The sequence below is a fragment of the Macaca fascicularis genome, chromosome 5 (assembly GCF_037993035.2).
Source record: "Macaca fascicularis isolate 582-1 chromosome 5, T2T-MFA8v1.1".
NCBI lineage: Eukaryota > Metazoa > Chordata > Mammalia > Primates > Cercopithecidae > Macaca > Macaca fascicularis.
The window spans coordinates 6,750,345-6,775,991 of record NC_088379.1 but is presented as its reverse complement, the minus strand read 5'-3'; the positions used below and the strand labels follow the sequence as shown (position 1 = coordinate 6,775,991).

Genomic DNA, 25,647 nt, shown 5'->3' with positions numbered 1-25,647 from the left:
TGCACACCTGATGCAAGACAAAACAAGACAACTATCATTACGGCGTGTTGTGTGCCAAGCACTGTGTTTTGCACTATCCAAGTTAATCTTGCCCTTTCTCTCCCACCACAAACCTACAAAATAGGGAGTCCTTGTAGCTCCATTTCCTCAGTGATGAATTCAGAGCTAGGGAAAGTTAAGAGCTGAATTAGGAGCTAGAGGCAGCAAACCCTTGATGTGAACCCAGCTTCCCAGTGCAAAGCCCATGGGCATCCCCACTTGCTGTACTGCCTCCCGACGGGCTCCACCTCCATGAGGTTGGACTCATTAAAAACAAACAGCATCCTGGGCCTCGTTTTTGATGTAACATTTGTTATTTTATTGGAAAAAGCTGGTATTAACATATTTATAGTTTTATTCAACAATTGGGTAATTTGTGAGACACCAAAGAGAAAAAGAATGCACCTATGAGTTACAGAGTCCAAACTGATCAGGGCTGACAACTTGATCACCATGTATCCCACACCACCACCACCACCACCACCACCCCTACCTCCACCACCACCACCTCCACCACCCCCACCACCACCCCCATCACCAAGAGCTTCGTCCTCAGAGAAGAGCTAAATTTAAAAAACCCAACAACTTCACAACAACCATGTGAACGCCCGTACATTCGAGAAGACCAGAAAATGTAAGCAGAGCAGGGATGCAAGTCTGTGACTATTATGCTGGTCCTTCCGCCATTTCTGGTTTTGTCCCTCCCACTGACACCTTTTCTTAACACACATTTTATCTTCACAATTTGCTTTGGACATCATTATTTTCCAGGGATCCAAAGACATACTTTTTCTCAAAGAAGATCTTTTCCTTTCTTTTTTCTCCTTTTTGGTTTGGTACCCAAAGTTTAAAACAGAAGTAAGGAACTAGGAACCGTATTAAGACTTCCTTTTGAAGAACATGTAAGATTCGTACTTTGAAGATGGTAAATGTTAAATCTATGATGTGACAGTAACCTCTAGCTGCAAATACAAGTTTCCTCTCTTAACATTTGACTCACAAAGGGAGATGGATCGTAGCAAATATCCAAGTAATTGGTAAGGCCCTCAGAGCTGGGTTTTGGCTTCAACACGCTATCTATACAATTAACCACATTCTCAAACCTCTTTACAAGGGGGAAAAAGTAATCCAATCCTTTGATTGTTAAATTTAATTAGAATAGATATGTACATATAATACTGTCCAGGTCAACTGGATTTTATAGTGATATATAAACAAACATTCTTCATTCACGTTGATTAAAAAAAAAAAAATCAATGATCCATTTCCCTGTGTAAATGTTATATGGCCAGAAGTGAGTACACATGCACTTTGTGCTTTTACACACACAAAAGTATACTGTAATCCACTGAGAATAACCTCAGCTGGGTCTATTTCCTGGGTTATGTTACATCTTGTAAAAAACAAAACAAAACAAAATGGTTGGATTTGGCTGGGTCTCTGCTCCTCGCTTTCTGAATCAAAATGCCAAACTACGTGGTTCTGCTGTGAGTCCATGAGCAAAGACGACTCAGAGGGGTGGGCAGGTGTGGTATCATCAGAACAGGAGCATCTACCATGGAAACACCACCTTCTCTGTCGCCCTCATTGTCAGAGGGGCAGAGTTCCCGAGGGACACGTCCTCTGGGACTGTGTGGTCCTTAAAGTAAAGGTATCCTAAAATGGTCAGAACATGCAATTTCCTTTCAGAGGCAGTTCAGTGCATTGGCTCAAGGAGGGTGCAAGCCCAGGGTGAAGTGGAGTCCCGGGGAGGGCTGTACTCCTGAAGCCACCAAGCAGAGCAAGGAGCTCCGGGGGTCTTCTCCATCTTCCATCCTGCGTTTCAGTTCTCCTGGACCCTTGTCGTAGCCAAGTCTGCCATGTCCTATTTTCCAAGACAGAGAGGCATTCCTTTCCAAACCTTCCATTCGAGTGTCACTTAAACATGAGCCACCCACGAGATGGACTGGAGAGAACCTTGTGTGAAGACCCGGACGGGCTCCTGACACCACTGCTTGGCGGGCGCCTGCCATGGGTGACCTGTGCATCTGCTCAGAGCCTCAGTTTCTTCTCGTGGACAGAGGGGATCCTAAGGCTTCCTCTTATCCCCAGCATCCAGCCCAGAGCCTGGCACGCTTCAAGAAGTTGGTGCTTATGATGGAAATGAATGAACACCCACCTCGCAGTCAGGAGGAAGATTCCAAAAAATCGTGAATGGGAGCCAGTGTCCGCTCCAGGAAGGTGCCCAGTGAATGCTGAAGGGCGAGGGGAAAGCGGCTGCAGGGAGGGCTGCAGGGGGTAAGTCAACAGCCTCTAGGGCTGAGCACCATGCCCAGCACACAGGAGAGGCTCAGCAAACGGCAGGTGAATCAGATGAGGACACAGGCACGCAGAAGACAAACCCCACCCCGCTCCTCTCGGGAAACTGCACCAGATCTGGGACCTGGGATGTTTCAAGACGTTCAGAAAACCTAGGAAAGAAGCTTGCATCTGCAAATTCTCAGCATGAATTCACCCTCCGAAATACAAAGGTGAGATCATCAGCTCTCAGACAGGGCCAACTGCTCCATTTATAACCAAAAGACCCCCTGGCTGGCTCGTTTGAGATTCATCATCTGTCCCTGGAGCCCTGATCTGGGACCGGTGAGGCATAGGGGGGAAGCAGCTCCCATCAGCTCCGGCCCCTGCAGCAGGACGCACTGGAGTGAAAAATTAACCCGGACGCATAAAAAGTCCTATCGATGTGGTAAAGACCGCAGACCGAGACGGTGAAGGGACGTGAATGAAAGAACCCTGAACTGTAAGACTCCACAGTCATGTCCATTTTATGATTTGTGGCGGTGAACGCTTCCTTTCCTTTTTATTTTTTTAAACAGACAATTACTGCCAAACACAATTCTGGCCTAGGGAAGCTGGGGCAGGGATGGGGGCCCAGGCTCCCTGTGTCCACACACTGCCACCTCTGCGGCTGTCCTCGTTGGCGCTGTGACTTCCTTCCCCTCCTTGCATTGCGGTCGTGAAGATCATGTCGGGGATGACTTGCGCAAGGCTGGGTGGTGGGGGCCGGGATCTGCACGTACCTAGTGCATGTCAGAGTTCACCTTGTCCTGGAAGATGTACAGGTTGTTGGTGGCAGCGATGGCGATGATGTTCTCAGCCGGGTGCCAGGCCGTGTGCAGGATCTTCTTGGTGAAGTCCAAGCTGTCCACACTGATGTCATCACGCCGGCGCTTGCCCCCCACGCACACACGCCGCGGCTTGAGCACAGCCCGGGGCTTGCTGCTTTCCCTTGAGGCCTCCAGGGTCACGTCCCGCTTGGTATTCCGATCAAACATGCGGAAGAAGTTGTTGTAGGCCCCGGTCATGATGACGCTGGTGGGAGAAGGAGAGGCGTCAGGCGAGGAGGAGCACGAGCCTCTTCTCAAGAAATAAGCCCAGGTGTGGGGACTCATGCCTATACTCCCAGGACTTTGGAAGGCCCCGGTGGGAGGATCGCGTCAGCCCAGGAGTTCAGGACCAGCCTGGACAACATAGCGAGACTCCACCTCTACAAAAAAAAATTTTAAATGACCATAGTCCCAGCTATTCGGGAGGCTGAGGCAGGAGGATCACCTGAGCCTGGGGAGACAGAGGCTGCAGTGAGCTGTGATTGTACCGCTGCAGTCTAGCCTGGGTGACAGAGTAAAACTCTGTCTCAAAACAACAAACAGACAAAAAAGAAAGCAAGCCCAGAGCCTACAGAGCCATCACTCCCTGGAAAGGGAACCCACACCTGCCTCTATTCCCCTGTCTCTTGGGGTCTCTTATATCCCCTCACATGTCAGCTGCCACCAACACGTCGACTCAGGCCAGGAGCTAAGATCATTTTTATGCTCTGCCCCAATCATCATGAAAATACCCTGCTGGCCGGGCGCGGGGACTCACACCTATAATCCCAGCACTTTGGGAGTCCGAGGCGGGTGGATCACCTGAGGTGAGGAGTTTGAGACCAACCTGGCCAACATGATGAAACCCCGTCTCTACTAGAAATACAAAAATTAACTGGGCATGGTAGTGGGCACCTGTAATCCCAGCTACTCGGGAGGCTGAGGCAGGAGAGTTGCTTGAATCCAGGAGGCGAGGTTGTAGTGAGCCGAGATCGCACCACTGTACTCCAGCCTGGGCAATAAGAGCAAAACTCCGTCTCAGAAAAAAAAAAAAAAGAAGAAGAAAGAAGGAAAGAAAAGAAAAGACAATGCCCTCCTGTAATTTCTGTTAGTCCAGGAGAGAAAGCCCTGGCCTTCCAAAGGGACTGTGCGACCACAGCAGGAGGTAGCCACGGAAGCAGCTGGGACAGAGAACCACCAGGCCCTGCTTCCCTCCAGGGGCCCGCCTGTCCCGAGGAGTCGGGTGAATAAAGGAATATGCATCGCCATGAGGGACGGGGCGAGCAGTGCTGATGTGCAGAGGCTCACCGCCCTCGCCATCCTGCTAAAGAGAATTCCACACCATTTCCTTGCTCTCCCTGCTCCTAAGGAGGGGATCCTGCTGGTGGGAGGAAGGATAAGTTCATCGACATAGTAAGAGGCAGCAGAGAAAGCACAGCTCTGTGGGCCTGTGCCCAGAGGAAGGGTTTTGGGGTTTGGCCTCTGCAGGGCCCTGGAGCAGCTGTGGGGTGCAAGGTAAGTGGGGAGGAAGAGGGCATTCCAAAAAGCAGCCACGAGATAAAGAAGTTGTCCTGCTGAAGGCTCTTCAGGGAGGAAATCCTATTTCCTTTTGGAAGCCGAGTTGGGCTTCCTGAGGTTAACACTGCTCTGAGACAGAACCAGGGGGATCCCTGGGTCTCCACGGGTTATGCACAGAGGACAAAAGCTCACACGTGAGCTCAGGCACTGTGGTCAGGGGCTTGGGGTCTGGCCAGTCCCCCTGGGTCTGGGTCCTAGCTCTGCCCTACCCTGACATGCACCCTATCTTAGTTTTCTATAAATATTAGGGTCAACAAGGGAATGCAGCCCCTGGTAAGTGCGAATCAGGGGACGCAGGCTGAACATCCCGCACAGTGCTGGGCTTGGGGCACTTTGCCTCTTGTTATTTACCAGGTACTTCTCGATCCTAATCGTCCATGTGACCGAAGCCACACCTGCTTTATATGTGACTCAGAGCCTGGGACAAGGGAAGCAGCATGAGAGTGGGGCTGGGTGAACGAGTCCCACAGAAGGGCCCTGCCCAGGCACCACAGGCTGACTGGGGGAGGCCACACTCCCCGCGCTGGCACAGTGGGGAGGCAGCCCCCTTTGTTCTTCAGGGAACAGTTCATAAAATGAACCTGGGTGATTTCACACAACGCTGGCTCTTCTGATCCATTTAGTGGAAGGAAAGCGACATAATCAAAGTTATTTGCAACCCACACAGTTCCTGATCCTCCCTCTGTTCCGGTGTGGAATTCAGCTGACACGTGCTCTGGGGGAGAGGGAGGGGGTCCCCTCTCATCCTACAGCACCAAGCCCCAGCACCGTGAGAGCCATTCCTCACATTCATGCAGGTTTCTTAAATTCCAGAAGATTCCCTTAACAGGGAAAAGGGCAGGTGAGCTGCTTCACCTCTCCTAGCCTCATCTGCATGTGGGATCAAAACGCCGGCTGCTTTTAGCCCTAGTGCTCCCCTCCTCTTTCCTTTGGGGAAAGAAAGGCTCCTGCCCACCCCGCCCCCGCCGGGGCTTGTAATCCCAGCTGCTTGGGAGGCTGAGGCAGAAGAAATGCTTCACCTGGGAAGGCGGAGGTTGCAGTGAGCTAAGATGGCGGCACTGCATTCCCTATCCCTGTGAGCTGTCAATCACAGTGCTCTCCCCGCCCCGGCCAGGGGTTCAAAAAGTGGGCATGTGACCCACACAAAGCCAATCAGATCCTTCCATGAGAGTTTTACACAGTCCCTGGGAGGGGTTTGCTGGCTGAGGATAATGGAAAGGGGAATGATTTGGGAGTCATCTCCGAAGAGGGAGAGGACGAGGCTAGTGTGTAAGGAGAAGCAGGGAGAAGCAGAGATGGGGAAGCACAGAGAGAAGAAAATGGCCCTACGGATACAGCATGAGCCCCTGGGGAAGCCTTGCCCTGGGATTTCTCGGAGCAAGTGTAGGTGTGTCTGACTCCTGCACCTGAGCATGCTCAGCTGGCACAAATCCCTCCCACCAGGCAGGACAGATAAGGAGAGCTTCATGGAGGAGGGGACGTTGGAGCTGGGTGTGGGAGGGTCTGCGGGATTCTTCCAAGTGGGTAACCAAGGGAAGGGCAGGCCTGCCAACAGGACAGTCCACGCAGGATCACTGGGACCCCTGCCCATACGAACTGGGATCTTGCTGAAGGCATCACACATGGTCTCATCCCCAAAACGGCCACGGAGGTCACAGTTTCCTAGAACCACTTTCCAGGTGAGCTGACTTAGAGAGGCCCAGGGGCTTCCTCAAGCACACGGTGGAGAGGGTTAGAACGTGGACCAGAAACTGAGGGAGTCCAGCAGGAGAGCTGCTGCCTCTCCACAGCGCGCTGCCCATCCGCGTTCTGCCGGCACTGGGAAGCCCCACTGCAAGGTCCATCAGGCAGCCACCATGCGGCAGCCGCGGCGGTCTGTGGGCCGGGCCAATGGTCAGAGGGGGTCAACAGGAATAGGAGGGCAGCAACTGGGAGCCCGCGAGGATTCGAGTTTGCTTTGGTCTGCAAGGATGCGGGGACCGGGGGGAATCCTTGCTTCTCTCCTGAGCCTCTGAGCCCCTGGAAGGCAGGACCCAGGATCTGTTTATCTTGGACTCCTGACCATGGGGCATGTTGTTCTCAGAACAGTGCTCAAAGTGAAGTAGGAGGTGGCACACCTCTATGCCTTCTAGAAACATCCACAGCCACTGGACGCACCTGCCGTCCCAGTGAAGGGCTCAGAACAGGTTGAGTCAGAGTAGCCCCCCAGGGCACGCCACCCATTGTGGGAGGTAAACAAGGACAGACAGGGAGGCATGTGGGGGATCACTAGGACAGGGTGTGGCTGGTGTGTAAAGTGCACGCAGGAAGTTGCGGGTGGGAGGCAGGACAGGAGAGCCCAGGCCTGGACGCCACTGTCAGCTTGGAGGAGTTTGGCGGCTTCTCCAGTCCTGGGAGCAGGCGTCACCCGGCCTCGGGTGCCCCCTGGTGGCAGCTTGAAGGAAGGACGGGCTGTGGGTTGCAACCAGCGGGGACCTAGCCCCCAAAACGCACAACAGCTGCAGGTTCCTCTCCTCCGATTTGAATAGACCCTCTTGGGGCCCACTGCACTAGGGAACCCCTAATGTGTCAGGGCCTGCAGCTCAGGAGCATGGGAGGAGCCCTGTCTGCTGGGGGTGTCTGGGATCTATCTGGGGGCAGGGCCTTAGAGAGAAGGTCCTGTGTCCTGCTGACCCAGCTGTGTCAGCCCAGTCCCAGGCCAGGCCTCCATCCTGGTTTTCTAAGTATCCTTTAGTGGCTCCCTGTGATCACCATGTCGGCCCCTCGCCTGACCTTGGGCTCTGCTCGGAGACCCCCGCGGTCAGGGGTAGCTCCAGGATGTTGGCAGCTCCCTGGACACAATGGCTTGGCCCCCTGCTTGGATCCAGCCCTGCTTCCAGGGAGCTCCCTCCTGGTCCTGTCCCTGCCATGTCCAACCCCTCCTCTTATCCCACACACCAACCCTGATGGTCCCAGTCCTGTGCCCAGAGCCAGAGGGTCATAGCATAGTCATCTCACATGACCACCACAGTGCCGGCCACCCTCAGAGGTCCGGCAGAGCCCAGACCTGTCATGTGACTGATGCCATCCACAGGGTGGACACCCCCCTACCAGGTGACGCCCGAATCAGAGCTGCTGGCTCTTACTCCGCCCTCCTTGCCTACCACACTGGACAGGACTGTGGGGAGGAGGTGACAGTACATGGGCTCCTGACGGGTGGTATTCTGATCTAGCAGCCAGTGTGGTCTTTATCTCCACACTGTCTGTCACCCGGAGACCCACTTCCGGATCTGGGCAGCTGGACTAGGAGGTATCCGGTCCTTGAGGAAGCAGCTGTAGGAGACACTGAGAGGCCACCTCTCAGCTTCTGAGCTTGAAACTCACAGATGGAGAACAGGCTTGTCTATTTCAGAATCTTACACCCGGCAGGACCCTGAGCACTAAGCTGATGTGATTTGGGAGGGCAGAGGAGGGATTTTCCCACCTCCAGAATGGAGGGAGAATCCCAGAGAAGAGACACAGAGGTAAGGAATCACAGGTAGAGGTAAGGGGGTCTCTACCACGGCCCCCTTGTCCATACCCACCCTGGGCTGAGCCCAGGCTAGGGAGACACAGGAACTCACTTCTGGCACTGGGGGACCACTTTCCAAGGAGGTGAGTTTGAGAGACAGCTGGACCTGTGGGTTATGACCAGCCCTGGAGGGTGCTGGAGCTCCGAGGTGCCCCTGAGCCTCAGTGGGCCTGAGTGGGGTGTCACCAGGAAGAGAGGGAGACAGCAGTGGTGATGGGAAGAGGGGTGAGTAGGCTGATGGTCAAAGCTATAGGGGAGCAGGGCTGTCTCAGGGCATGCAGGTGTGGATAGATGATGGTGACCAGGTGTTGGGCTACAGCCCTCGCCCCTGACAAGCTGGGAGAGGGGAGCACACCACTGGGGCCCCTGAATTAACTAAATATGCTCCCACTGCTGCCTATAGGGCAGGCGCCAATGTGGCTGTGAGGTTCAGTGATAGAAGATGAAGAAAGTTTCGTCTCCTGCCCTTGAATCTGAGCGCTGAGAGTCGGACCTGCTCTGGAAAGCGTGGGCTCCACCCGGACACCTGGACCCATCGAGGCTGAGTAGCCGTGTGCTGTGGGTCACCGGGATCCTAGCCCAGGCCCCTGCAAGGAAGAAACCCTCCCCACGGTGAGGTGAGGTGCGGGCGGAGGTCAGGGCTTACCTGTCGCTCCCATTCCAGGCACATTCAAACTTGTCGAAAATGCAGTCATTCTCGTACAGGGAACAGAGCTTGCTCCGAAGGTAGTCGTGGACCTGGTGGGAGAAGGGATGAGGTGAGTGGACGGGGTGCCCCGACCATCCTGGCTCCTCCACAAAAAGGGTCTCAGAGCAGCAAAGGTTTGCACGCCCTGACACGGCCCGACGCAGCCCTGCTCATCTCAGCACGGGTCTGAACACCCTGACACAGCCCAGTACAGCCCTGCTCATCTTATCGGGGGGCCCACGACCAGGCACATGGCTGACCTCCGAGCTGTGGCCAGAGACGGGAGCAGCACCCAGGAGCAGAGTCCACTGTGACAGACAGAACGCCCGCAGCACAGGGGCCAGATCCTGGCTCTGCCCTCCCAGCTGTGTGATCTTGGACAAGTACTTCACCTCTCTGAGCCTCAGTTTCTTCAAACTTAAAGTGATAAGAGGGCGAACCCCACAGTAATTCTGGGATTAAGTGCAGGGCAGGCTTTTGAGGGTAATGATTACCAAGAACACAGGGTGGCGGCCATCAAGAAAGGGGAAGAGGGAACCCACACAGGCTTCTCATCCGTCCACAGCACGAGGCACTGAGGCTCACAGGGTCACACAGCCTCTAAGAGGCTGACCAGGGCCCTTCCCCAGGATTCCCGGACCCCACAGGAGAGATGGTGACATCCCATGACCCACATCCACCTGACTGCAGCCAGTCCTACAAGCCCTGTACCCAGAGGGGCTCATGAGTGCCGGGGCTGGGGCTGGAGCTGCCAGGACAACAGGGCATGGGCTCTGTCCTCTGGGTGGGGAAGGGCAAGTAACTGGGTGCCATGGAGCCCGGTTTCAACTCCCAGAAGTTGAAATTAACAACCAATGAACACAGAAAACGTGAAGGGTGGTGTGAACATCAATTTCGTGTGTCAGCTTGGCAGGGCCATGGTACCCAGATCCTTGGTGTTTCTGTGAAGACATTTTGTAGGGGAGGTTAACATTTAAGCTGATAGACTGAGTAACAGGCTGCCCTCCGTCATGTGGGGGGTCTCGTCCAATCAGTCGAAGACCCCGATAGAACAAAGACAGACCTCCCTGAGGACCGGCGGATTCCACCAACAGATGCCTGTGGGCTCGCACGGTCACTCCCCTGAGTCGCCAGCCTGCCGGCCTGCTCTGCAGATTTAGAACATGCCACGTGAGCCGATTCCTTCAAATCTCCCTCTCTTTCTCAGTCTCTCTCCCCATCCTGTTGCTTCTGTTTCTCTGAACCATCTGACTAACATGGTGTAAGGGCTACACAGGAAAACAGAGTGGCATTAGGGGAAGCAGGATTGGGAGGAGGGGCCTGCTATTCACTGCAGACAGGATGGTTAGACAAGGCTACTGTACTCCCGCCTGGGGCCATGCTCATCCCTCCCCACTCCCCGTGTCCTCCTGGTGACCCTAGCCTTCCCCTTGGGCCCCTGGGCTGCAGCCCCACCAGGCTGAGGGTCACTGTGTTCCTGTCTGTCTGAGACTCTTGAGGGTGAGGCCGAGGTTCTTCCTTCTCTCTGGGCCCAGGGTTGAGCACTGTGTTGGGCACAGGGTACTGGCTCAGTATGTGTAACAACTAAAATCAAGGGGGATGAATGGCAGCAGGTTTTAGTGTTCATGTCCCATCCCGGGGCTGCATTTTTGTGTGTCCCCCTTACTCAGTCCCAGCAGCCTTAGTGATGCATGCTTCCAAATACGCAAGCTGTTCTCTCTCCCGTGCACTAAGCCTCTCCTGCCCTCTAGTGGCAGGGTGAGGAAGAGCTCTGGAGAAAGACAGTGAATGTCAATCTGAGGTCCGCTGCTTGCTGGCTCTGTCACAGATTCACCATTTAACTCAATTGTCTTCCAATAAAACGGGATGGAGAGAACACCGGCCCTACCTCCCAGGACAGCTGGGAGGCTTAGATGAGGCAAAGTCTACTATGGACTTACCTCAGTGTGGCTCATTCAACACCTGTCCCCAGCCCCTTCACCCGTTCCTTCTTCAACCACAGAGGCTGTCAAACTATTAATTTTCCCAGCCACTGTGGTGGCTGCTGGGGACCCATTCTAGACAATGAGGTGTAAGAAGTCTTCTGAGAAGCATTCTGGGGAAGATTTTACAATCACAGTGAAACACGCAATAGACCCCAGGGGTGAGATAAAGCACATTTCCTATTTCCTGCCTGGAATGTAGGCAAAGTGCTTGGAGGTGTGGCAGCCACTTTGCCACCATGAGGTACCACATATGAAGTGGAAAACCAACGCCCAAATGATGGCAGACTGGATCACAAAAGGAACCACTGTGGTGCTGCCAGGGTCATGGAGCACCCCCACCTTCCTGAACTGCCCTCTCCAGACTCCCTGTGGTGGGAGAAAAACAGCCCCGATTTGTTAAGCACTGCATACCAGCCGAACGCAGTCCTGCTACACACAATTTCTAGCACATCACAAGCCACCAAGAAATGTTGGTTGTTGTGCTGCTTTTATGTAGTTATTGCTATTATTTTAGCATCAATATGTCAGCTGGGCCAGATGCCAAGTGCTCAGCTTAGGGCCTCACCCTTCAGAGCAGTCATTCCCCTGCTTCGTGGGGTCCTTCATGAGAATTTCGGAAAGTTGTGTCCCCTTCCCCTGAAAATGCTGGTAGAAAACATTCCACATAGTTTCAGGGGTTCAAGGGCCTTCATTGACCACAGGGATGGATGTAAGCGACTGGATGAGGGGCTGGAGGGGGTTGGAGATGTTCATTTCCCTGAGCTGCCTCCAGAGGGAGCCAGAGAGTGACTCCTGCAAGCTTGAGCCGGGCTTATCCTGTCCCTCTCCTAGTCTGGGGTCTCCGCCATTCCCACAGGGACAGAGGAGGGCTGAGTCCTGCCTGGGGTGTGCAGTGTGAGGAGGGGGCCTGAGGGAGGAACTGGGGCAGTCGCAAGAACTCAAGTATACACACGTGGCTGACAAAGGGGCAGTCCCCATAGCGGCTCTTGTGGGCGTGTGGCTTCCAGGGGCGTGGCCCGAGTCAGATCAGAGCAGCCCACCCTCTGACATCTGCACCCATTCCCAGCGGGGCCTGTGCCGTCCAGGACGCCTCCCCGCCAGGTCTTGGCAGGGAGGAAAGGAAAGCGTAGGGCTCTGAGCCTGGGCTCTGAATCTGTCACTGCCCAGCCCAGAGACACCTCCCTCATCTCCCCACCTCTTAGTGCCCAGGTCCCCTTTCCACCAAACAGGATGACGGCTCCTTGTCACCAGGAAGTAAGGAATGGAGGTGACAGATGTCAAGCACATGGCACCCCGTGTGTAAGGAGTGACACTGTGAGGAACCGGTTTCTGATGGGGTGTTTTCCCACCCATGTTTGCACAGCCAGATCTTACTCATCCTTCAAGGCCTGGCACAAATGCCGCCTCCTCCAAGAAGCCTCCCTGATCTCCCCACCTAACTGGAACCGGCTTTGAAGCCATCCCACATCTCTTTCAAGTCCACATTTTATTTTAACATCACATGAGTTTTGTTGTCTACCCCCTAACATATCTGCATGGATCAAAATAGCAAGATAATAAATAATACTGTCCAAGAAGGGCCCGGACTTCACCTATACTCTGGGCTTATAGGCCTGTGCTAAGGATCTGGAAAGGAAACATGTGCCAAGTTCACCTCTGCATGCACTGCTCACAGACGCACCCTGGGAGGGCAACGCTTAACCCACTTTAATGGTACAGCTCCGATACAGGCTCCCGGGGGTGAGGACGGAAGCCGTCATCTACACGCTCCACTGGGGCCCAGCCTGACGCTCATCTCTGTTCCCACATCTCTCTCCTCCCTTGAACTGGGGCCCCTGGGCCTTGTTTGGGGACATCCAAAGCTCCCTGTGAGGCAGGACTGAGCACTCCAACCCTCTGCCAAGCTACGTGTGGGGATGAGTTGCTGGATTTCTTCAGCCTCCGTATCTTCACCTACAAATTGGGCATATGAAAGCCACACCTGGCTAGGAAGGCCCCTCCATGGGGATCTCAGCATAGGGAAAAAAGACCCAGGATTGGAGGCCTCCTGCTGTGCTGCCCACCTGGTAGGTCTCTATGGGTCTTGCCTCCATGTTCAGGTCCCAGACCTTGACTGTCAGGTAATCCCGGGTGAGCATGTAGCGGCCACTGTGGCTGAACTTCACATCAGACACGGAGGAGATGATTTCCGAGAAGAAGGAGCGGTTACTGGGGTCCTCGGGCTCTTCAAAGACTGTGGAGACAGAGAAGCAATGGCCGTCACTGGGCTGCTCTCACTCACAGGGTTGGCATGACAGATGACTGTTTTGCACCTGGGCCCATGCTCTGTTTATTCAGTCATTCATTCATTCCTCAATGAGCAAAGGAGCCTGGTAAGATTCTGTGTGTGTAGAAATAGCCATTACTAGCCCCATTCATAGCCAAGAAAATGGAGGAGCAGCTGGCTAAAACCCATGCCTGGGGAGTCAGTGCTGGAAGAAAGTGGTAGAGTTGGCATTTGAGGCCAGATCTATACTTGATGTGCTGCCCTCTACTGCCCCCTACTGGTGATGCTGAATGCCAGATTGCAAAGGTGTCCTGACATTCTCAAATGTGCTGGACAATGTCCTCCACTGGGCTGGGCACTGCCTGTGGCTCTGACACTAACTGGCCCTGGGACCTTGGGCCAGTAGTTCTCTCTGTTCATGGTGTCCTGGGCAGGCATGGCTGAGCCCTGCCCACAGGTGGGTTTTGTTTCACTGCCATGGGGGTTGTAACAAAATCAAATCTGACAGTCACGGAGGTGGTACAGTCTCTTGTGTGCCACCCCCTGACCATCTCCTATTTTCTGGGAGCACCTGCTCCGCACAGGAAGTTGCTTATCTGGTCCCTAAAGGCAACAGTTTGCTGCCCACCCTGGACAATCATAGATTGGGACAGAGTGGTCAATGAGGGCTCCCCAGAGAACATTCCCTCCCCACTGCCCCCATGACCTGGCCTTCCGGAACTGCAGAGGTTCCCAAAGTGGGACAAGGTCTCTAAGCTCATTTCTGCTGGTATCTGTCTCACTGGTAGCAGTGACCCTGGGGCTGAAGTAGTGTGGGGACTAGGACCCCTGTTGGGCCAGGCACTAACTCCCTAGGACCTGGGCCACCGAGAGACCCAGGGAGCCATGGGAAGAGGACGTGGTGGTGGGGTTGACAGCCATTCACCAGCCAATCTGGAAGGACCTAAACATATGACAACCTGTCCAGCTCTCCCCATGGAAACCGGTTGAGTGGCAGCCTTGCCTGCTGGCCTGCTCTGGTTTCTACCCCTGAAACAGGGGGGCAGAGCTGATCACAGCACCCTGAGCCTCCCGAGAGGCCCCTCCCTGCTGGTGCCTCTCAGCCACAAGGTCTCATGTCCTGCCTCCCAGGTCTGTCCCAGCCCCTTATGCCCCCATGGGAAATGGCAGCACCCCATTCTCCCTCCCGTCCAAGGCGGACACTGTACCTGGCCACTGCCTCTCCAGAAATACAACTCCCGTCCAGCTCCCCTCTGCAGGGCCCAGTGGATGCCGTGATGGACTCATTCATTCATTCATTCATTCACTCACTCACTCACTCAGCCAATCCAAACAGCACCTACGCTGTGCCAGGCCCTGAGATGATGCAGTGACCAGCATAAAGCCACTGTTCCCATGCAGCCAACATTCTCCTTGCAGAGACAGACAATAAAACTAAGTGGCACCCTGAACTGCCAGGAAGCAGCACGTACTGGGGAAGAAGAGCTAGCAGGGAGATGGGCACTGGGGGCTGGTAGTTTAGGTAGACAGGGCTCCATGGGAGGTGCTGTTTGACCAAGGTCTGGGTAAAGTTGGTGAGATTGGTGGTGATGCCTGGAGAGGGGTGCGCTGGGCAGAAGGGACGGCACATGCAAAGGCCCTGAGGCAGGGACACGCCGAGGGCCATGCAGGCAGAGAAAGGAGTGAGCAGGGGGAAGAGGGATGCAAGGGGCCACCCACGCAGGATCTCACGGGCCACGGCAAGGGGTGAGGAAGTCACCATTAGGGAAATGGGAGCCACTGAGGGTTCAGAGACAGGGAGGATGAAATCTGAGTCAAGGAGGTAGGGAAGGGCAGGCAGGAGGCTGGAGTCCCCTCCCCATGAGGAAGGAAGTTCCAGCACCCAGTGGGCCAGGGCTGCAGAGCCGAGGTGTCACCACCCTGATCCCAGGCCACTGTGTGCGGGGAGGGGAGGGGAGGGGAGGGGAGGGGAGGGGAGGGGAGGGGAGGGGAGGGGAGGGGAGGGGAGGGGAGGGAAGCTGCTTACAGGGCAGGAAAAGGCTCCCACGTTTATGTTCCTGCCTCTGGTATCCCCCCAAGTCAGAGCAGGCAGGCAGGAGGAAGGTCCCTCCCCCACCTCTCTTGAGAGCAAGGCCTCCAAACACCTGCCTCTGAAGCAGACCCCTGAAGCTCAGGAGATCTAGAGCTCCGTCCTTAGCCTCTCCACGGCCTCTGATGAGCGGTGGTGGCCTTCAACCCCACACCTCTGCCCTCAAAGCCGCGGCACTGCACCGCGTATCCTGAGGGCAGGCGGTCGCTCCTTCCAGTCCCAGTGTCAAGAACGGGAAGGCGGGAGGGAGCCCAGTTTATCCAGTAATAGGTGGTGTCATATTTTGGAATTAGAATGCTGTCAGGCTGGCAGGTGTTGAATTAACAAAACTCAAAACTGACAGTAGGCGCCTCCTTTTCCAGGAGCCCAACCCACCCCTCCACACACCCCCGGTCCCCAGGCCTGCCTCCTGACCTCAGTCTCCCTCCACCGTTCAAAGGGATGCCCTTCTCAGTGGCCCGAGCTTTCCTCTTTCCACAAGGGCATGTTGAAGGGAGGACCAGAAAGAAAACCAGCACCATGGGAAGGAGGGGTGAGGCTGCTCGCAGGGGGAGCTGGGAGGGAACAGGCTGCCGGGTCTGAATCCCTGAGCCCCTCGTGTGGCCTTGACTGCCTTCACCTCCCTGAGCCCTGGCCTTGCTCCTCCCTACAATAGGAGTCAAGGGCGCTTTCCAGGAAGGGGTGGGAGGAGGGGGCTGCAGCCAGGCCTGGCACCACCCTGGGTACAGGCAGGGCCATAGGCAGCAAAGATCCTGTACAGAGGGAGCCCAGTGCACGATGCATGCTGCAGCCCTACCGACTTCCCTCCCTCCCTCCCTCCCTCCCTCCCTCCCTCCCTGCCTCCTTCTCTCCCTCCCTCCTTCCCTCCTTCCCTCCCTCCTTCCCTCCCTCCAAGCCCTCCCTGCCTGTGGAGGAGGACAGGTAGGGCAGGGGTAGTAAAATCTCCCTGGGATTCACCTTGAGCTTCTGAAACCTCTGAGTTCTAATTGGTCATCTCACACGATAATGTTTTGTGCCCCAATAATAATAATTAAATTGGCATCGTTGTTTCCGCAGATAGATAGATAGATAGATATATGTAGTTTTTCTTTGTTAAGCCAAAGAAGGATCAACCACAGTTCCCTTTTCTCTCTGATGCCTGCAGTAAAGAAAATCACTCTGAACGCTTGATTCCTTAAAGGGGTGATGTTGTGCTGCCTTTCCGTTAGCATTGGGTAGAAACCTCATATTTGGGAAAAGCAGGGAGAGGGCTTGAGAGAAGAGGGACCCCTGGTGGCTAAATAGATGGAAACAAGGAACAGAATCTCAGCGGGACCTGGTGGCCCCCAGCACCTGCCCAGGTGAGTGGCGGGAACCCTGTCTGGCCTTAACTAGGCTTTCTGCCGCTTGGGGGTGAGGCAGAGGTGAGTCTCATGGCTCGAGCTGGTTCCCTGACAACCACGTCCTCCTCCTCCCTTGGTGTTGCACGGTGTTGTGGGCACAAAGAGCCCTCCCCACCCCCACCCCCAGCTCAGACCAAGGTGGAGGGGACCTGGGGAGCCCAACCACGGCGTGGGGTGGCTGTGACGGACCTGTGAATCAAAGGAAACGGGAGGTGAAGCCTGAGAGCGGGTGCCCGCCTTCCTTTCCAGCCTCACATACAACCGACAGCTCCTCCTTCTGCTTAAAGCCCTCCTTGGCTCCCCAGTGCCCACAGAATCCAGGATCAAGGTTTAGGCTCCTACCTGTAGCTGACCAGCTCCTTCTCAATGGGTCCCAGCCAGCCTGCTGCTTCTGCCTTACACACGTGAGTTCCCCTCTGCCGAATACTCCAGCCCCCTTCCTGCTGGGCCCCTGGGGCACTGCATCCACTCAAAGGCTCTGGGGGTGAGTATCTCCTCAATGTTGAGCCCTAGGCATCTCCCCCTGCCTCCCCTAGCCCCTGCCCTGCCATGTGGGGGCAGAGAGCAGAGTGGATCAGGTTCTGTGTGACCTCAGGCAAGCCCCTGGTCCTCTCTGAGCCCGGCTTCCCTCGTCTGGAGAAGAAGCACGATGGCATCTTCAGAGGTCATGTCTGAAGGCGCTGGCCCAGTGCGGGGCTTGCAGTAACTGCTCAATAAAACCACGGAGGGATTCCTGGAATGAGTTTCATATAATTTTCTCTCCCTGAGATCCCTTCCCCATTTTCAGCTGGTCTTTCTTACCCACTCCTATATATCCTCCAGAACCCCAGGTTCACACCTGCTTCCCGTGCACATTGTTCGGATGCTCTCTAAAGAAATCCAGGGCTTACCCTCTGCTGCTTCCAAGCCGCTGGACCCTTCTTCTGTGGCACTGGCAGGAGGGCCGGGTCCCCCCATGGGGCTGTGAGCTCCCTCGGGCCAGGGGTCCTGCCTTGGTCATTAGTCACTGGTCATCTTGGCGCCTCTGCCTAGCACGGACCCTGTCTCATGGCCCTGCCCTGCTCCCTGAGCAGAGAAGCTTGTGCTGCTGCCCGCCGTTTCTGCTCCAGCCCCTCCCTGACATCTTTCTTCCTCAACCTGATGCAGTTCCATTGCAGTTTCCAGGCCTGGCAGAGAAGCCTGTGCCAACCTGGGGGTGGCCCTGTGTGCCCGTGGCACTTGCTCTGTGGTCCTCTTGGTGGCACCTGCTGTGCCCCACTCCCATCGTCGTCAGTGTGTGGATGACGCTCCTCTGGGACTGGGGTGGAGGCTGACTGGGTTCAGACGATAGAAATGCATGGGCTTAAGCCATGCATTCAGGGACAAGTGCAGCTCAGTGAGGCCTCTGGATAAAAAGACGGGGTGGGAGGGACCTGCAGGTGGGTGCAGGTGGGAAACACGGGAGGAGGTGGCCTGGAGGGGAGAGGGGCCTATGGGGTCCCGGGTGGTGATCGCCCCGGGCTACTCTGGCCACGGTTCCCTCCTGTGATCTGATGGGATACGAGGCCATCCATGAGGGTGGAGTGGCCTGAGCCTGCTGGCCTCACCTCGGACAGCGCACCAGGAGGAGCTTGGAGGGTCTGAGCAGCAGAAGAAGGACAATGGGGGTTATGGGTCCCGGAGCACCCCTGGACACTGGGTTGCTCCTGGGTTCCAGGTGATGCCACTGTGTGGGGAGGGGCCTCCTGTGCGGCCTCCTTCCCTAGCCCTGAGGATGTACAAAGTGGGGAGGGGCAGAGTTCCTACAAGGGCACGGGTGGGTACAGTAGGTGCTCACTGATGCAGAGATGACAGCTGTCACTCCCTGCCCAGCACCATGTGATCGAGCCCCGTCAAACAAAACAAAACTCAAGCCCAGCTGTGGCCCCCGGGCCCGGCACACTCTCCCCTCATCCCATCTTTGCACACAAGAGCCCACCTCTCCACCTGTTCCAGCCACACGGGTCCTGATGTCAGCCAGGTTCCTCTCAGCCACTACTGTGCGGTGTGGCACCCCCACTCCCATTCCCAGGCTCTTTCTCACCCAGGGACACCTCTCCTGGCCCCTGGGGAGCAATGCATCAGAGGGCTGCTGACGCCCTTCATGGAAACCTTCCCACTCCAAGGCGCCTACTTATTTACCAGTGCACTTCCTGTGGTTCCTCCACACAGCTCCACACAGACAGGAGCCTGGTCTCTGCACAGAGCCTGAAGCCATCCCGGACCCTCCCTCCCTCTCCATGCAATCCAGCAGCAAATCCAGCAGCTCCACCCGAGATGGGGGGCAGGGCCCAGCCCCTTCCGCACCTGCACGGGCCGCTCACTCTGTGCACCAGCGTCTCTCCCCTGCATGAACACGCTTGCCCTCAGCCGGCCCCCACTTCTACCTCGCCCCTCAGCTTATTCTCCACTGGGCAGCGAGAGGGATCCTGTGAACACATGGCCAGTCTGGCCCACTCCCTGCTCGGACGGCCCTGTGGTTGCCGTCCCTTTCAGAGGAAACCCGAAGCTCTTGCCCTGGCCTGAGGCCTCCTCCAGCCACACACCTCTCTGACCTCACCTCCTCTCGCCAGCCTCTGGCTGGCCACAGGGCCTTCACATGGGCTATTCCCCCTGTTGGGGAGCTCTGCCCCGGCCCTGCACCCAGATAGCTGCAGGGTCTGGGCTGGGGCTGGTCTTTCCGCAGCAGACCCATTACTAGAGTGAGTTGACTCCACACAGCCCCTTTAAATGAACCCACTCAGGTGGGGCACAGTGGCTCACGCCTGGAATCCCAGCACTTCTGGAGGCCGAAGTGGACGGATCACCTGAAATCAGGAGTTTGAGACCAGCCTGGCCAACATGGCAAAACCTTGTCTCTACTAAGAATACAAAAAGCCGGGCGTGGTGGCGGGCACCTGCAGTCCCATCTACTCAGGAGGCTGAGGCAGGAGATTGAACCCGGGAGGCGTAGCCAAGATCACACCATTGCACTCCAGCCTGGGCAACAGAGTGAGACTCCGTTTCAAAAAAAAAAAAAAGAAAAGAAAAAGAACCCAGCTCACCCACAATTCCTGTAAGAGTTTTAGTTCTCAAGGCTTCTGTGATGAGTAAGGGAGAAAGAGTGCAGGCTGAAGGCATGAGACTCTCTGAGGCTCTATCTTGACTCTACTTAGCTGTGTGACCTTGGGCAAATGTCTTAATCTCTCTGTGCTTCAATGCAGTAGACAACAATGACTCCTAAAGCCATCCATCTGCATCCTCCACCCTAGAATCTGTGCACCTGTTACCTCACATGGCAAAAGGGCCTTTGCAGATGTCATTAAGTGAAGGACCTTGATGTAGGGGGTGACCCTGGATAATCTGGATGGGCCCAATGCCATCACAAGGGTCTGTATAGGAGGAAGAAGGAAGGTCAAAGATGGAAGAAAGAGATGGGATGATGGAAGCAGAGGTTGGAAGGATGAGCCGAGGCGTGCAGGCAGCCTCTAGAAGCCTCTAGTAGCTGGAAAAGATAAAAAAACAGCCCCACCCTGCAGCCTCCAGAGATAACACAGGCGGCTGATGCCTTCATGTTAGCCCCTGAGTTCCAGAATGTACAACAGTCTGGTGTGTTGTTTTGAGCTACTAAGCTCGTGGCAATTGTTCCCACAGCGATGGGAAGTGAGTATACAATTGCCCCTCGACCCTCACACAATACAGGCTTGAACCTGTGGTTCCCCTGATGTGCGGTTTTCCCAATAAATACACTGAAAACATTTTGGAGATTTGCCACAATTGGAAAAAACTCAGATGCACCCTGTAGCCTCGGATACACACACACATACATGAAAAGAAAAAGTTAGGTATGTCACAAATGCATAAAATCCAGGTAGACTCCAGTCTCTTCCAATGTTCATCAGCTGTTGATGTTACCGGTAATGCTCCCCACCAACAGTCGCCTATTAGGAGTGAAGTTTTGAGGGAGTCAAAAGTTGAGTGTGGACTTTCAACTGCGTTCGGGCACTGTCTGCACCCCTAACCCCCACATCATTGCAGGGTCAAGTGTATTCAATTTCCTCATCTGTAGGATGAAGAGTATAACACACCCATTGTAGGTGCTGAGTGTTTAATGAGATATAAACTGAAAACAGCATGTGTGTGCACTAAGCGTGCAAGGAATGAGCTGTGGTTATTATTTCACCCAATACCGGGCCAGGCACGTCGTTGGGGACCTACGAAGGGTCTCGGCCATCATCACCCCCTATTCTAAGAAATCCCGGTGTTCTGGGCACGGCCCTTTCTTTCCGTGGGCTCTGTGCTGTCATAAGCAGAAGTAACTGTCTATTTTGAGGACTCATGTACGGTTGTTTCCATGGTTACCCTGTCACCCTGCCAAGCAGACACAAGACCCGGATTTCTAGTGCTTCGGAGAAAGGTGGGAAGCTGCAGAGGGAACAGAGTGGCCTGTGTACCCCCAGCTCTGCCCTGATGGAGGAGGGGTCCAGGGAAGTTACAGAGCTTCTCAGACCCTCAGAAAAGAGCATCTTCCTGCATCCAGGACGCTCTTCATTCGCAGTTTGATTCTGTTAGGAAAATGATGCTGTGAGCACATCTCCGGGGTGTCACCATCAGCCACTCCCTGAGTTTTGAGCAGTAACTGGATACGTGGATGGAAGTGGGAGGTGAAGAACTAATCCTAATCCCCAAATCTCTTTTTAAAAATTAGCTCAAATAACAGCCATTTGTGTTCAGATTAAAAACAGCCACCACCTGCTAATTGGAAATCAGCTGTGTGCTTGATTTCCCATGAGAGCCTCAGAGCAAAACACAGCCTGGACAAGGCACACAGAAGGACAGACACTTCAGCCACTCACCCCAATATGTGGCAAATTAAACGAGGAGAAATGGAAGCTGTAAAAGCATGCTAAAAATTGCTGCACAATCTTTTTGCTGGCATGAAAGAGAAAGTGTCCGTACAAGATTTTGAGTTTGAGAATGAAAAATATTCCAGAAAATTTTTAAATAAAATTTGCATAAATCAATAATCAAAAAAGAAATTAAGCTGGTTTTTTAAAATTTTTCTTCTCTTGACTGGGTATGGTGGCTCATGCCTGTAATCCCAGCACTGGAGGCCAGGAGTTTGAGACCAGCCTGGCCAACATAGCAAAACCCTGTCTTTACTAAAAATACAAAAAAAAAAAAAAATTAGCCAGGCATGGTGGTACACACCTGTAATCCCAGCTACTCCAGAGGCTGAGGTGAGATAATCCCTTGAACCCAGGAGGTGGAGGCTGCAGTGAGCCAAGATCGTGTCAGGGCAATGAAGCCAAATTCTGTCTAAAAAAAAAAAAAGAAAAAAATTCTTCTCTTCCTCAAAAGGACACCAAATAGATTTGCACACAAGTTTTCCTAAGATTTCGAGAAGCAGATATATTACATCAACTGTTCCAGAAAAAGAAAGAAAAAGCTGCCCAGTTCATTTTAGGAGAGTTGAAGAATCTTAAAATTGGGCAAAGAGAGTATAGGAAAAGAAAATTAAAAACCAACTTCGCCTATGACTGTGTGTGCAAAAAGTGTACATAAAACCTTAGTAAATCACAGGCAGCCCCACCCTGTCTACAGACTTGGGATCACTGGTGGGGGCAAAAGCCCCCAGAGATCAGCATGATGCCAACCTCCCAGGTGAGTCACTGGGCACAGCCAACAGGCCCTTGGGGATTTCTCAGCAAGGACCTGGCCCCAAGGTCGCCCAGGCACAGTCAAAAGTCCTCAGTGGCCTGGAAGACACCATGTCCCTCTCTCTGCACCTCGGCCTGCCAGAGCCTTCTAGAACCTCAGTGCAATCCGGAGAGGAGCAGAATCTGCCGAGGCCCCAAAGTCAATATTCACTGCAGCCCTGGGAGCTGGGGGTGAAGAAGGAAATTGAATTGAGTCATCGAAAATACTCATATTTCTTGTACTCTTGAGTTTGTTGGCTGATTCACACGAGGCTCATACATTACCAGGCATATGAAATCATGTGACTGAAATGGATGCGTCTGTGCTTGGACTCACAAAATGTGCAAGGTATATGTGACCGCTGCTTCTGCCCTGGGGAACCAGATAGCACAGGCTTCGGGAGCCAAAGGGGGTCTGACTGCGCCCTCTGGCCCACTAAAACATGTCACACAAACATCAAGGGGTGCACAAAACTGTCCTATGCCTCTGTTCTCCCTAAATTCCACCCTTCCTGCACACACATGTGTTTTCTGATTCAAAGTTCAAATCCATCATTAAAATAAAAATACACCAAAAGAAAATATCCCATCAGTTTCTTACAGCTCACCACTCAGGGACAACTCCGTGTATTTCTTTCCAGAGTTTTCTCTGTTTCCATTTTTTTTGGTGGTCTAGCCTTATTTTGTTATCCCCTAAATCCTTCATCATAATCGTTTCCCCGTGGCATTAAAAAATCTTCTACAACAATAGTTGACATGACCAAACAATATCCTGTTACATGGATGTCACCATTGTCGACATCATTTTCTCGGCATTTTAAACCGGTGGCTTAACATTTTCCTCCTCTCCCTCAAAAGGACGCCGAATAGATTCACACACAAGTTTTCCTAATACTTCAAGGAGCAGATATATTACACCAATGGTTCCAGAAAAAGAAAGAAAAAGCTGCCTAGCTCATTTTAGAAGAGTTGAATAATCTTAGCATTTAAGATTAGGATGTCGAGGATGTTTCTGGATTTCCAGCCGTATAAACAACGGGGTGACATGAAGCCCCGTCCTCCTTCCCACAGGGCTCACACAGGGTCGGAAACGGACCAGGAGCAGGAAGAGTCTCCTCTCTTCCCCAATATTCTCCCATCCCATTCTGACCCAGAGCCGGCTGCACACAAGCACAGCTGGAGGCCCATGCGGCCTGAGTCAATGGGCGGGAGGCGTAGGTGGTGTAGGTGGTGGGGGCAGTGCCCTGCAGTGGGCAATGGAACGGCCCCCAGCGATGGCTGCGTCCTGATCACTAGCACCTGTGCCTATGCTGTGCTACATGGCAAAGTCAAATTAAGGCCAAAGATGAAATCAAGGCTACAACTCAGCCGTCCTTGAGACGGGGAAGTCATCCTGGATCATCGGAGTGGGGGCAGGGAGGGCAAGGTGATCACAGGGGTCTTTATACGTGAAAGACAGACAGGAGGGTCAGAGTCATGGGAGAGGCTTGGCTGCTGTGGGCTTGGAGAGTGGGGGAGAGGGGCCACGTGCCAGGGAACGCAGCGCCTCTAGAAGCACCTCTACAAGAGACAGGGAAACCAGCGTTCCCAAAGAGCCTCCGGAAGGCACCAGCCCACAGCACCTTCATTCCGGCCAGTGAGCCGGGTATGGGACTGTGGCCTGAGACGATACATATGCCCTGTTTCAAGCCACCAAGTGTGTGGTCCTTTGTTGTGACGCACAGGACACAGCCCCGGGCCCCCTGTACCAGGGGAATCTCAGCTGGTCTCTGGCCTCCCATCCGTCCACGGGCCACTAACGCCACACTTACCTCCAGGCGGCACTGCTGCCTGGACATCTGGCTGCCTACTCCACCCCTTTCCTTGGAGCCCAATACGGGCCTCAGGCTTGTAGGTCTGAAACCTGCCTGCTGGTCCCCGGCACCGCCTGTTGTTTCAGGCCACAGCCCCACCTTCACCCACAGCTCAAACCAAACTGCAGAGTCACGCCCCACAAGGCAAAGCTTGACCTCCAAGCAACATCCTGAGGGGCAGCCAGGTGAGCCCTGCCCCACCTCCTAACCCCCACCCCCACCCCTGGGGTCACCATTTCTTTCTGCAGACCCTGCAGGGGACTCCGATGCCTGCTCCCCCGGGGAACCTCTGCAGCGTCTCCTCCTCATCCTCAAGTCCCCATCTCACGACAACCCACAGCTTCTCCTTCTCAGCTCACCTAGAACAAAACCCAGTCCCTCCCTTGACCTACAGGCAATGTCTGGAGTCATGGCCACTGCAGTTCCCTCCTTCTAGAACATTCTTCCCCAGAGATCAGCATGGCCCACCCCCTCAGGGTGTCTGTTCCACTGTGATCTCTTCAGGGAGGCCCTCCCTGACCCCGCTGTCCCTGTACTTGACTTTGTGGGTGTTGGTGCCATTGCTCGCCACGCCCTGACATGCATCAGGTATGTGTACACTGCCTGTCTCCCCGGCAGATGCCAGCTCCCGAAGGTTGGCCTCTGCTGCACGCCCATGCTGGGAATAGGCGCCTACTGAATGCCTGGATGGCTGAGTGTGACACACGGAGCGTGGACAAACCCAGAGGAGATGAAGGGGTGGACGGGGGGGCCAGAACTTGGCCAAAGAAGGAGGCAGAAGTTGGAGGTTTTGGGGGGCCCTGAGCCTGAGTCCTGGGACTGGTGTGCACCCTGTCTCTGACTGCCCAGCAAAACCAGACTCCCCAAGGGAACAGTGTGGCCCTGTCACTCCCAACCAGCCCTCTGCCACTGGCACCCAGGCTTTAGTCAGGCTCCTCCGGGTTTATTCAACAAGAGTTTATTTCCAGATACTATGGTAGGCGCTGGGGACAGACAGTGAGGGGAACCAGATAACCAAAGTCCCTGCCCTCTGCCTGGGGGATACCCCCCTCCTGCCTAGCCCCTTGCTAGCCCTGCAGGGCTGTCTGGGAAGAAGGATGCCATGGCCTGATCCCGCACCATCAAGGACCTCTGGGACGGCTGTGGCAGTGTGAGCCCGTGGCCACAACCCAGTGCCAGGCAGCCCAGCCCTGCCACTACTGAATGTGGGTGACCTTGGGCCAATAACTGGAGCTTCTGTTTCTTCTTTTGAACAGCACCTCCTGGGGCTTGTATGAAGATTCGATGAGCTCACAGGTGAAGCCCTCGGTGGGGGCTGGGCTCAGAGTGAGTGTTCGGTGTGAGCTGTTATGCTGGGGGTTGCTGTGTCACAAAATGTCCCCTGGAACTCCTTCAG

At 54.5% G+C, this 25,647-nt stretch overlaps 1 protein-coding gene across 13 annotated transcripts in view; it reads right to left on the bottom strand.

The window, feature by feature from the left end:
- Positions 1-334: 334 nt before the first annotated feature.
- PPP2R2C (protein phosphatase 2 regulatory subunit Bgamma) overlaps positions 335-25,647 on the bottom strand; it is a 249,819-nt gene continuing 224,506 nt past the window's right edge. For 9 of the 13 annotated variants that reach the window (XM_045392097.3, XM_045392096.3, XM_005554440.5 and 6 more), the window contains 3 exons: positions 13,029-13,198; positions 8,939-9,030; positions 335-3,390 (listed from right to left, as the gene is read on the bottom strand). In XM_045392097.3, coding sequence (XP_045248032.1) covers positions 3,099-3,390; positions 8,939-9,030; positions 13,029-13,198 — 554 coding nt within the window. In that variant the 3' untranslated portion in view covers positions 335-3,098. Of the gene's footprint in view, positions 3,391-4,079; positions 4,177-8,938; positions 9,031-13,028; positions 13,199-25,647 lie in introns of all 13 variants that reach the window. The other 4 variants (XM_074039398.1, XM_074039399.1, XM_074039400.1 and 1 more) reach the window with 1 other exon arrangement.